Source organism: Gracilinanus agilis, chromosome 2, assembly GCF_016433145.1.
Source record: "Gracilinanus agilis isolate LMUSP501 chromosome 2, AgileGrace, whole genome shotgun sequence".
Lineage (NCBI taxonomy): Eukaryota > Metazoa > Chordata > Mammalia > Didelphimorphia > Didelphidae > Gracilinanus > Gracilinanus agilis.
In genome coordinates, this window is record NC_058131.1 from 295,002,927 (window position 1) to 295,017,125 (window position 14,199).

General features: G+C 36.2%; 1 protein-coding gene across 1 annotated transcript in view; it reads right to left on the bottom strand.

Moving 5' to 3' along the window:
* FTO (FTO alpha-ketoglutarate dependent dioxygenase) overlaps positions 1 to 6,592 on the bottom strand; it is a gene marked incomplete at its 5' end in the record, with an annotated part of 387,795 nt that extends 381,203 nt beyond the window's left edge. The window contains 1 exon segment of the mRNA XM_044659722.1: positions 6,503 to 6,592. Coding sequence (XP_044515657.1) covers positions 6,503 to 6,592 — 90 coding nt within the window.
* Between the last annotated feature and the right edge of the window lie 7,607 nt (positions 6,593 to 14,199).

Below are 14,199 nucleotides of genomic sequence, written 5' to 3' on the forward strand. Positions count from 1 at the left end.
CTCTTCCCCTCCCCCATATCCAATTAGTTGCCAAGTCCCCTAAATAAGTGATAGTGAACCATTTAGGGATGGGAGTTCCAGGTTCCACCCCAACTCCACTCCCCCACCCTCGACCCAGTGCTGTCTGTCCCCCCCCACCAAAATGCTCCCCCCACTTACCCCACACAGGGAAGGGAGAAAGCACTCCCATTGGGCTGCTAGGTAGAGGGATGGGGCATGTAAAAAAATGTCATCAGGCATGGTGGAGAGGAGTCCCTCTGCCTTTCTAGTAACAAACTCTGGGGGATGGGGGATGCAGAGTGGGGTGGCTGCGTGCTCACAGAGAGAACTCTGCATGCCATCTTTGGCACCCATGCCATAATTTTGCCATCACTGTCCTAGATTCACCTTTTGTAAAATCTCTTCTAAAATATATGTACCTTATTTTCCATTCCAGCTGCTCTCATCCTAGTTTAGACTCCCATTACTATACTTGTAGACCACTACAGAAACCTGTTATCCAATCCCTGGGCCTCCAATCTCTTGTGCCCACTCTAATCCAATGCATGCAGTGCTCCCAGATCCACTTTACTAAAGCCCAACTAACTCTGATCATGACATTCTCTGCTCAACTTTCCCTATCATCTAGTCCAAACTATTTTTCTCTCTATTTTTCTCTACTTATACTCTATCATACAATGAAAATGAACTACTCACATCTCCTTGAACAGAGTCTGGGCTTTTCTGCTTTCAAGGTTGTGCTCATACTGTTCCTTCCACCTGAGCTGAGTTCAAATGATATCTCCTCCAGAAAGTCTATTATAATTCAACCACAAGTGAATGTGGCATCTTCTTTTTCTAAATTCTCTGGTATACTCTCTTCTCTGATCTAACACTTTGTTCCTCCCCACCTGTCAGATAATAAGTTGTTTGAGAGAAAGGAAGCCTTCTTACTCATTTATATACATCCAAAAGCACTGAAGATATAGATACCTGACACCTAGCCAGTATTCGATAAATATTTATTTCAATGAATTAAACCACACAGTCTCTTGACTCTTTCTTTTTATTTGGATGGCCTAAAGAGAATACTCTCAGAATGAAGTCTAGTTACTGGAAAACTTTTAAATGTAAATGTAAATCTAAGACCTGAATTGGGAGATCCTCAATATAAGAAATATATGTGCAACTTTAAGTGAAAATACTTGAAATTTTTGCTTCACTATCATTTTTTAGCGATTTGGATGTTAATACTTCAGGATGGAACATATAGAAAACAAACCAAAGGCAACTATGTAGTATTCATTAAGAATGGTCAACAGTGGAACATGTATCCCTGTAGCAATTTCTTAATAAAAGGACACAAGAGTAAGTACATAGGATTACTTCTATGCCTGGGGGAGCACAAGAAATTTGCTGTGAGGTGGTTCTCGAAGATGAGGGAGACTGGGCACTCTGGTCATCTTGACAGAACTGAACAAAGCACTTCCCAAAATCATTCTTACTCTGACTCTTATCTTTAATCTCCCTCTATTCACAGCTTCTTTCCTTCTAGCCTACAACTATGACCAAGTCTTCCTCATCCCTTCAAGCTGCCACCAAATATCTCTCCCCCTTTTCACAGCCAAACTCCCAGAAGAAGCTCTGTCTTCTCTCATTGCTTCACTCTCACCACTCAGCTCTGAAATCTGGCTTCCAATTTTATCACTGAAATGAAACTGTACTTTCAATTACCAAATCTGATGGCCTTTTCTCAATCTTCATATTTCTTGATCACTCTATAGCATGTAGCACTCAACCACCTTTTCTTCCTAGTCATTCTTCTCTTAAGGTTTTCATAACACTGTTCTCTCTTGGTTCTCTTCTTTCTCAGTCTCCTTTGCTACATCTTCATCCATGTCATGCCTCTAAAAGTAAGCATACCCTAATGCTCTATCCTTATCCATCTTTTCTTGTCTCTACATTTTCTCTCAGTGACTTCAGCAGTGACCATGAGCTTTATTGTTATTTCTATGTTCCAAAATGGCTTAAAAGAGAAATAAGAATTGTGAGAGTAAATGAAAAGTAGTCTCAGAAGAAGGGTACTACTAACTGAGTACTCAGAAAGATTTCCTGAACAAAGTAGTACTTGAGCTAAATCTTGAAGGAAACTGGAATTTCTAAGAAGTAAAGATGAAGAGGATAAGCTTTCTAGGCATGGAGACAGCAAGGACAAAGGCAAATAGAAGGAAGACAACCTATTATGTGTGAGGAACAGCAAGTAGGCCAGTATATAGACTATAGAGCATGTGAAAGTGAGTAGTATGTAAGAAAACAATAATGAGTAGGGTGAGGATGATATGGTCAGACCTACCCTTTAGGAAAATCACATTGGCCACTGTGTGAAAAATGAAAGAAAGTCTTGAAGCAAGGAGAAAATTAGGCTATTATAGTAATGTAGGTGAAGGGTAATAAGGATCTCAAATCTAGGGTAGTGGCTATGCAAGTGGAACTAAAAGAGCATATGTAAGAGATGTTATTCAAGAGAAAATTATAAGATTTGGCAACTCATTAGATATACGGGATGAAACAATGAAGAGTAAGGCTGATTTTGTGGTTGTGAACCTAGGGGCCTGGAAGGATAGTGGTACCCTTGATAGACTCAGTAAAGTTTATAATAAGCTCTGTGTTGGACATTGAGTTGGACCTGTCTATAGGACATATAGTTCACCCAGATGATACAAGTTGGGAGCTCAGGAGAGAAACAAGGGTGGGATGTAACACATATGGTAATCATCTGCATATAGATGATAATTGAATAGATGGTAGCTAATGAGAGCATCAAGTAAGAGTATGGAGAGAGCAGGGAAAGGCCAAGACAGAGCCTTAGAGGTTAGTCACAATTATTATATGAGATAGACTCACTAAGAAGATGAAGAAAGAAAAGTCCCATAGGTAGTAGAAGAACCAGCAGAGAGCAGTTACAAAAGCCCAGAGAGAGGAGAGAATATCCACAGGAAAAAGTCTCCTGTGCTGCAGACATCAGAAATAGATAAGATGAGATTTGCAATGAAGGGGACATTGGTAATTCTGGAAGAATTAGTTTCAGTTGAATAATGCAGATGTAATCCAAACTGAAGAAAGTTTAGAAGAGACTGAAAGAAAAGGAATTAGAGACAGTGTCAGGAGATAACTTTTTCAACTAGTTTTGCTGAAAAGAGGAAGAGAGAGAGAGAGAGAGAAAAAGAGAGAGAGAGAGGGAGGGAGGGAGAGAGAGAGAGAGAGAGAATATGTGATTGTGAAATGGATAGGGAGATGTGTGTTTGTAGTAGCACCAGTAGCAAGGGATAAACTGAAGATCAGAGAGAGTATGGTGATGGCTGTGCGAATGATCTGCTTGGAGAAAACGAAACTTGTCAGCAGGTTGTAAACACAGGTACTTTGTAGAAGTGTTAGCTTTGTCAAGAAAGACTGCTTCTTTGTCAGACTGTAATGAAGGAGGAGATAGCAAGAGATATCTGAGTAATGGGAGATGAGGAAGAAAGGATAAGAAAGCTCCTGGCAAAAGGCATTATTATTATTATTATTATTATTATTATTATTATTATTGCAAAGTATGAAGTGAGATATTCAGCTAAACGTGGGGTCAGGGCTGTTAATAGGAGGCTTCTACATAGCTGCAAAAGTGATTTTCCTAAAATACAGGCAAGCCATTTCACTCCCTTACTCAGTCAACTCCAGCAGTTCTCTATTAACTCTAGGATTAAATAAAAATACTAACTCTGGGATTAAACAAAAATATTTGGCATTGAAAGTCTTCTATAACATATCTCCCAACTTAAGTTTTTCCAGTCTTATAACAAGTTACTTCCATTCATGAATGCTATAATCCAACTACAACAGCCTTGTTATTTCTCATATATATGACACTCCATCTCCTAGATCCTTGCCTAGGTACCTGGAATGTAAATCACCTCAATGCCACTCCTTAGACTCTCATTTTCTTCAATTTCAGGTCAGGTACCACATTCTATATGATTTATTTACTGATTCCCCAGGTACTACTTTATATTTCATACATACTTGTATATCTATATATATGCTATTTCCTCCAGAAGAATATAAGTTTTTCTAGAGCAAGGGCAGTTTTGTTTTTGTCTCTGTATCCTCAGTGGTTAGCACAGTATGTCCGTCACATGGTAGGAAATTTAAGAAAAGCTATTGGTTGTCTGGTTGTGTGTCTTTTTCTCAGCTACTAAACTAGACTCTCACAATGTCAAAACAAGTCAACTAAAAAGAAATCTGCAGTACCTTTTTCAAAATTGAATTTTGCAATGAGATGCTAATGGCATGAAATCTTAAAAAAAAAACACAACTCCTTAAAGATAATATTTTGCTAATAGAAAACACCTGGAACTCAGATTGATTTCCATGACCAATCTTGACCCCAAAAAACACAAGATGAAACACACTTCCCTCCTCTGGTAAAGATATAGAGAACTATGGAAATGGCGTGTTACATATACTATTGAACTCAATTTTTTGAGTTTTCAGTTTTGAACTGGTAGGTTTTTCTTAACTATTTTTCTTTGTTATAAGAGAAGGTCCATTTGGTGAAAATAGGAAAGAGGTGATGTTGGCCTGTGGTGTCAAACTCCAAAAGAAACGGTGGTCACTAACCCATATATGAGGATCTCTGTGGGCCACATAATAGGCTTAGGTTTTGAAATGTGATGTTATCTATTCTTTATTGTATTTTTATTTATTTTGTTAAATATTTTCCAATTACATCTTAATCTGGCTCAGGCTACATTCAGGGGGTGCAGGCTGCATGCAATCTGGTTTCATGTTTGAGAACTCTGATGCAAGGTATATTGGTAAGGATAACTACAAAAAGTGAAAGACATCAATGAAGTTTTTAAAAAGATAACATTGTTCTGCAGAATAATACTAATGTTAAACATCTGGATGATGATTGGGTTTCTTGGTTACTTATCACTGATCTTAGAGGTGGATATTATTCCCATATACTTTTCAGTTCTCAAAAAGGCAACAAAGATACAATGTAATAGCACAACTATGAATGTGTATTCTGTAACCTTTCCATATGACAATATTCTCCCTCTAACAAGACCTGAAACATTCTTTAAGGAAATGCTATGTACTGCTTTTATATCCCTCACAGTATTTAGTACAATCTAATATTGATTCTTAATTTTTTTTATTTCTTAGTGGTTTTCTTCTATTCATTCCCAGTTCATCAATCAACAACAACAAAAGGAAATATGGCATAAATTCACACCTAAGTCAATTTATAAAGGGCAAAAGGCCTGTGGAGTACAACTTTAATGCAAACAAGTAACTTGAAAGGTAATTAATTAATAACATAGTACTTACTAGGACAGATCTTCCTGAATAACAGAGAATATCAACAAGTGAATTTAATATTCACAAAATAATAAAAAGACAGTAAAGGATACTTTGATGAAACTAGGTCCCTTTGCATGATCACACTCTAAAACTAATAAACTGTATCATGTTTATTTTTCAGGAGATAGTATTGAAGAAATCAAGCAATGAAAAAAAAATAAGTTCAAGTCAACATTTACCTCAGTTTCAATTATATGATATCTGCACATATTAACATGTCACACTTTTAAGCATTCTCATTTCCTGCTAACTTGTAAAGTTGTTCAAGGACAGGGATCAAAACTGATCTTTTGTAAAAAATTTTTTTATTCCTAAAAACGACTGGTGGTGGTGTCTAGTCCTCAGAGGCTATGCAAAGAAATGGAATGTGGACTCAAAAACCTTTCTATTTTCACCAGGCCTTCTTCTTCCATTTCCTTTAACATTCCTTGACAGCTTCATATTTAATATCAAGCCTGTGATATTTGGGCAATTTCTCAACACTTCTTTTTTCAATAATTTCTCCAACACTGTTATGTTTAGGCCGTCAACATTACATTCAAGAATGCCTATAGTTCTATTCAAGTTGCATGTTACTCCTGTAGTCAAAAGCTGAAAAGTTGTAAACAAAACAATAGAAAGCTTTAAGACCAAATATTCACATGTATTTTTGATCTAGTTACAAAGTAAAGAAATTGATTTCTAACTCATACATGAAAATTATTCTCTATTTTGTAGTCATTAATGTGTAACTGGAAACACATAAACTAATATGCCTGGATTCTTTGTTTGAACAAACTCTTTGAATAAACATAATCAATGTTATAAAGGAAGTATTTTTCTTAATAAACAGTCAGCATCATAGCTAGCAATTATGATGCCACAGAAAAGCAGATTGTTTCAGCACGAAAAAGGTAGACTATGCTAAGACTTTTTCCTTTAAGGTAAGAGGCATTATGGGCAAGTGTGAACAGAAAAGGTAGAAAATGTTACTGGACATATTTGAGAAAGATATTACATGGCCATTATACTTAATTAGACTAAACCATTCATGTGCCCTTAAGACAGTTTATATTGTACAGTTAGAATAAAATTTAGATTGAGTCATCAAGGTATTGGGGAACTATTACATTACCTGGGTTTCCTAGGGAGAAACTTCCCTGACACAGTCATATCTTTCTTTCTCCTGGTAGACTAACCAACAGAGAATCAGACAGAGGAGAATATATGTGTTTCATTTTTCTTTCCTTGGTATCTGACAGCAGTTCCTGGTACTATCCCCATGTGGTAAGGGATTTATAAATGTCCCAGTACGGGCTGAGCATATGAAGAGGTCTTTCAGAAATGCTTCAAGTACAATTTTGGCATCATGACAATTCTGAAATGCAGCTTATTCAGACCTATTGTTTTGTTTTTAAGAGTCCAAAAATAACACATATGTTAAAATGGACACTGTCCCCCTTCAAAGTTATCTTGGGAAGTCATATATTTTATTCCAGGAGGCCAAATGAATATTGTCCCCGACAAATATTCTTCTTGGAAGACCACACACTTATTCCAATGACACTGCCATTGCTCAAAACAATTTTGGAACTCCTATAGACCCAAAGGCACATTCTTTTGAATCTTCTCAAGAGTGGCAAATCCCTTAGCAAATTCTCAATCTTATGAATGGATTTTGATATCTTGAAATATCCAGAAACTATTGAAAGCAAAATCTGGCAAAAAGAGATTGCATTTAAAATGTGGAATATCATTTTTGGTCCAAAATGACTGTAATTACAAATCAATATGACTGAATATCTTATATAGTCAAACTGCCTATCATAGATTATAGAACGTTTCAGCCTAGAAAACCTTGAAGAGCAATTATTCCGACTCCTTCATTTTCAGATGAAAAAACTGAGGCTTAGGAACAGCAGACAGCTAACTAGAGTTGTAACTAGAACCTAGATCTCCTAACTACCAATTAAGTGATCCTTCCACTATGCTAGCTGCTGAAGATGATTTGAAAATAATAGTTCGAAGCAATTTGAAACTAAGAAAGAAAAATTACTTGACTATATTCTCTGCAATATGGCAATTTCACAACTGAGTTAATACACTAAGGAAGTTAGTTACAGAAAGGAAGGACTCAAATGTACCAAAATATTCAAAAGAGAACTGTACAAAATGCTAGAAATAAACTATGCACCCAACAATTGGAGAACGGCTAAACCCAAGTGTGGCAAATAGATGTAATGGAATATTATTGCACCATAAGGAATGATGAAATTGAAGAATTCAGAAAAAGAAGGGAAGATTTGTATGAGCTGCAGTGACAGTCAACAGGCATTGATTAAATGCTTGCTATGCACTCAGCCAATGTTAAGCAATGGAGATTCAAAGAAAGGCAAAAAAAAAAAAAAAACCACCATCACTGCCCTCAAGAAATTCCCATTCTAGCATTCTAACTTTTCAAAGCATAGAGTGAAGAAAATATAACCAAAAGAATAATATATGCAATGGTTTCAATAATGCAATAAAAACAAAACTGAAAGACAAAAGAATTCAGGCCAGGTACAATGGTCAATATTGCTTCCAAATAATTGAGATTAAAACATACTTCCTTTCTATTAAGAAATGGTAACTTTTAAGAGTGGTAAGTTATATTGGTTGTCATAATTAAATTGAACACCCAAAAAAAAAGTAACATTGGATAGTCTTCTTAAACTTTCTTTTATGGCATTTGATTGTTGTTAATGCAGTGTGATTAACACAAAATATCACAATAAAAATATAAAAATAGTTCTAAGTTATGTTTTAAGCAATGGCAAGTAAGTATATAGCTTCCCAAGTTGTCTAACAGCCATAATAAGAATTATATATGAAATCTGGAGTATTTTTAACAACATATTACTTTTTAGTCATAAAACATGTAGGCACATTAAGTGTATATATTAAATACAGAAGAAAAGTAAATTTATCCTACTAGTTTTGAGAAGTAGGACCAATTTGGTACACAAAAACAGGAAACCAGTGAGGATTCCTAACATTCTTAATTTTGAATGCAGATAAAGGGAATGGACATATAGTTTTCTTAGAAACTAACTATTTTCTCATTCCAGGCATTGTAACTAACAACAACCAAAAAAAAACAAAAAACATGTTAAGCTTTGTTATTAAACTGAATAAATGTAGGTCCAGCATATAGAATTAATCATAAGTTTTCCCAGATAACAATGAGAAAAAAAAAAAAGAAAATCCACCCCTACTACTTCTAAGATAGGTTCAATCGACAAAGCACTACCTGGTGCCTAAAATATAAATCAAAGTATCTCACATCCCTGGTACTTATTGACATTTGGTACCTTCGAATTTCTAATATGTGCAAGAAGTGCCTATTTTTATTTACAGCACAAACCACAGGCTGAATGTAAAACAAGATGCTTAATAAATCTAGAGGAACATAAAACACTGGCATAACTCAGACAGCAAGACAGACACTCACTCCTTAATTAAGTGGGTGATGTTCTGTTTAAAACAAAAAGACAACCCTGGGCTATAGCTAAGATTAAGCACTCAGTGTTGCGAAGGAAGCTCCAACCATTTTCAGGGCAAAGGCTTTAAATCATGAAAAATAAACCATCTAATAGTCTGTATTCAATAGTAAGTAGACAGTCAGGACACAGACTGATTTGGATTAACACATTTTCAGTTATAACAAGTAATTTTACAGAGGATTAGTATCTTGATGGTCTGATCAATACTAGGCACCGCTGCTATTACAGATGAAGAGAAAATTGCCCCTCTGGTAATAAAGTGTGCGTGTCTTCGTTCTCCTTCATTTGCTGAGTCCATTACTGTAATGGTTCCAGCATTAACAGCTGGGGCAATTTAAGCAGCAGGGGTCTGATGAATTTAAAAGCTGGAAACATTCACTAGTCATCCTTTCCTCTATTTCAGTCTGCATATGCAAGTCCTCTGCCCGGCTGGTTCCAATATAAGGATCATGTTTTATGAGAACAATGACTATTATTTCTCAATTATTGTGTCATTAATAGTGTTACCAGCCAATAATGTGACTAAAACAAAAATTGCTGGCAGCATACTGGCTGCTGATTCAGCTAAAAATTACACACTGTTTACCTAAATAACAAGCTTGACATGACAACAGGCTTAACTCCACATAACCTGTAATGCTTGTATTCATTTGTCCAGTTCTATTCACTAGTGAGAGAGCATTTCTACTAACATAAATATGTGTGTATATCTGTAGATATATATATATATATGTACATATGTACACACATATATACATACACACATGAATATATACACACATAAAACCCCACATATATACAAATATATAATAGCACATTTTGCCATCTCTTTCTGTTTTTAAAGGCAATATATAGGTCAACAGTGAGTTAATGGATTGCTGTATATGGAAGAAGGAAATTCATATTAATGCAGTATTGAGATTTTAATCACACCCAATTCAACAGATTGAGCTAAGGTTTTACCATCAGCCCACTTTACACTACAGGAAAAAATGTTGGTTCTTGTGCTTCAACAATCCTATGATCTGATCACTAAATGAAGATGTCAAAGGGCAGGTTGAAAGGTAATAGGTGAACTATGAATTTCCAGGCCTTCATCTGATCAGAAACGGTTCTTATAGCATTCTTTCTACTAACATGAAATTCTAAGACAAAGCAAAATTAGCCATCATTCTCTGGTTATTACATTTTAGATTGTATACTATTTCAACCAGGCATAAAGGCTTTGATTCCTTCCTTTCTACCTAGCAGTTCTTCTATTAGTGTGAAGCTATTGTGGACATTTCATTAGTGGGCCATTTTCAAAGCCAACAGCTGAGAGTCACCAATAAGGCAATATGGTACGTGTTTATGGAACTAATGAGATGCCTTTAGCATTTGCTCAAGGCTCTATTCACTATACTTATAAATGGGGAGAACCAGCAGACTTACACTGGGGTACATGCTGGTCTCAGGTGTTTGCAAACTGAGTCCTACTATTACAAATGTCTATCTTCTCAGTCTGACCTACTTTTACCTCCTCAGGGAGATATCTTTGTATCTCTTCTCCAAGCCATGAAATTCAACAGTACACTAAAGTTATAAGATGATTTCTTAAAACTCATGTTTCTATTTGAAGACTTGACGGAACATATCTAACTGGCCTCTTTTATTCACTATCTCTATAACATGTCTTTCCCATGAGTTCCAAAAGATAAATAACAATGACATTCTCTTAAATAAGAAATTTTCTTTTGCTCCAAATGTCAAGCATATGTTATAAATGGCATGTATACATTGTTTTTTATATGACTCCTCTTTAAGAAATTTATCATTACTCACAAGCAGGATAATGTATTAGATATGGAGAGTAAATATTATTGATGAGCTGAAAAGTAGCACTAGAAAAATATTTTTTCCATGGTGACAAACAAGGGGTTAAATGGTAAATCAATTTTTAAAACTAACAAACTAATGCAATGTATTGGGAATTGTACAGTAAAGCAATCTGAAATCCATAAACACAATGAATCATTTCATTACATTCCTGATCATGTTCCATCTCTCAGTATGAGATGATCTACTAAAAAACAATAATAAATTTTATTCTTTACCCCCCAAAAGCACTGTTAAATAAAGGCATGTACACACGTACTTAATAAGGGGTTTGAAAAGCCATCGTACTTGATTTATTAGTGTCCATCAAAAGGACCAGTCACAATAAGAAACATGATACAATTGCAAGTGCTGAAGGCTTTTGACCACATGCAATATCACTGACCTGTCAGAGCCCCCTAATCCTCTGATTTCTCCATATACTCTAAACTATTTCCAAAGACTTTCACTCTCATTGTCCTAAAAGGAAGATTAAGACAAGATAATGTGTAAAAAGAACTCTGAAAACCTTAAAGGGATACATAATTGTTAGCTATGATAATTATTAGTATCATCAATGAGCCTTCCAGGCTCCCATTTTACCTTGCGGCCTTCAATCTTGGTCTAAGAACCCCAGACTACATGCCTCAAAATCTTAGATTCCCTGCCATTTCACCAATTTAACGAAATACAGGCATCTTCTAGCAATAGCCAGCATACTCACAGATAATAGATTCTCAAGGGGACTAGTAATAAAAGATAGGGATACAAAGACAAAAGGGATCGAAACTTCCCTCAAAAAGCTTGCCTTCCAGCAACAACATGAACACAATTCAGCAAATACATATTGTATACATCAGGGGTCGGCAACGTATGGCTCTCGAGCCATATCTGGCTCTTTTGAGGGCCAGATATGGCTCTTTCTGCAGGCGCCATAAAGTCAATTTTTTTTCAGGCACTGTTACAGGAGCTCACTGTGAGCATTGTACGGCTCTCACAAAATTACATTTTAAAAAATGTGGCGTTTATGGCTCTCACGGCCAAAAAGGTTGCCAACCCCTGGTATACATGATGTACAAAAATGTTGGGGGTGGGAGTCATTAGCAATCAGATCAGAAAGACCTTCAAGAAAGAGGCAGCACCTGAGCTGAGCCCTAGAAACTCAAAAAGGCAGAGGGAAATAAGCATGAGTGCATACCAGGCATGGAAGACAGCCTGGGCCTTGGGAATGGTCACAGATGATGAAAAGCTGTATGTGTGAGGGTATAGCAAACAGGCCGCCTGGTCTAGAAAGTAAAGAGTATAAAAAGTAGTAATGTGTAATAAGCCAGAAGAAGGGCTGCAACATGATTGAAAAGGGCTTGAAATGCCAGAGAGGAGTTTGTATTTTATCCTAGAAGCAACTAGTAGCCACTGGAACTTATCAAACAGGATGATACTGTGGGGACAAGAAATTTTTGATTGTGATATAAAAATCAATTTCATTGTTGCTATTATTGTTATTCTTAAATGCATTAAATGTCAATGCAAATCTTTAACTTTATGATAACAGTAGCAGGGTAGAATGGAAAGAGTATAGGATTCAGAGATTCCAGGGCTGCCTCTTCTACTTACTACTTGGTATGGCCTTGGGCAAGTCATTTAACCTCTCTGGACCTAAGTTTTCTTGACTGTAAAATGAGGGAAGTTGGATTAAGTCCCCTAGCCCTAAATCAGGTATTTTTAACCTGGTATCCATAAATTTCCTTTTAAAATACCTTGATAACTGTATTTCAACGCAATTGGTTTCCTTTATAATATTATGTATTTTATTTCATTCATTTAAAATATTCTAAGAAGAGGTCTATGGGCTTTCCTAGTTTGACAAAGAAGTCTCTGACACAACGAGGGTTAAGAGCCCCTGCACTAGACCTATGATCTTACAGAAAAATTCTTATATGTCTACTTGCATTATTTTACTCTTAGTGTTACATATGATTGTTGAGGCGGCTGATGTCATTGATTAGAGTGGCTTGAGAGTCAGAAAGCCCTGTGTTCAAATCCCTGGCTTAACATTTACTACCATGTCACTTAATTAGGTATAAAGTTCCTCCATTCTATATCACACTTATTCCAGGTACCTTGCTTTTCTCATTTCTCAAAGGAGGGATCTGGAGTAGATAGAAACTCTCTAGGGCTTATCTACTAAATCACCAGAATCTGCTTTCATAGAAAGAGTTCAAATGCAGGGAGTTTGTCAGTTTAATGAAATTAAATATCCTATTAATATTCATTTTATCTGAGAACACTGGATTTGGAGTTGGACAATTTGGGTTGAAATCTCTGCTCTATTATTTCTTATCTATTTGGCCTTGAGTAAGAGGCAACCTCTCTGGGCCTTAGTTTCCTCAACTACAAAATAAAGGGAACTAGATAATCTGTGAAGTCCCTTTCAATCCTGAAGCCCATTTTTTTTAAACCCTTAACTTCTGTGTATTGGCTCCTAGGTGGAAGAGTGGTAAGGGTGGGCAATGGGGGTCAAGTGACTTGCCCAGGGTCACACAGCTGGGAAGTGCCTGAGGCCAGATTTGAACCTAGGACCTCCTGTCTTTAGGCCTGACTCTCAATCCACTGAGCTACCCAGATACCTCACTGAAGCCCATTTTTTCATAATTCATAGTTAATCATTGTATAGTAAAACATAATAATATTAGTTTTTATTGGGTTTTTTTCCTCACTTTGGGAAAATTTCAAAGCTATTCACTCCCTGTGCTATTTGCTGAACTGTGAGATCTGAGTTACTTTTTTAAAGATTAAGTAGAATCAAGTATAAACACATATATAAATCAATATCTATGATGTGCCAGGCACTGTTATGGCCACTACAAAATTATACATTCCTTTCCTTTAAGGAGTTTACATTTAATCAAGAGAAAAAAGATGTACATATTTAAGCATATATGAGTTTTGTTGTGGTGCTTGTGGTGGTTATGATGGTGGTGGTATAGTGATTTTATTAGACCTATGCTTCATCAGCAAAGTGAACTTCTCAGTGAAGAAACTTCCTCTACTAACACCAATCTGTATATCCTCTTGTTTGTAAGGATGGTTTCATTCTTTGTATTTGTATCTCCAGGGTCTGGCAGAGACCCTGGATACTTAATAAATGTTGACTGATTCAGAGTGTTAGGAGCAGGCAGAGGCCATCATGTCTCAGAGGCAGGACATAAACTCAAATCCTTCTGGCTCCAAAACTGACTCTCTATTCCATGCAGACTTTCAAGGGAGATTAGGAAGAAGGACATGACACATTAGCCAAATTTTGAAGAAAACTAGGCATAGGTAACAAACAGCCTGTTCAAAGACTCAGACATGGAGGATGGAGTGGAGGTCATTTTTGAAGGGCAGTAAGAAGGTCTGTTTGGGTGAAACTGAGTACAATGCCCCTTCTTTTACC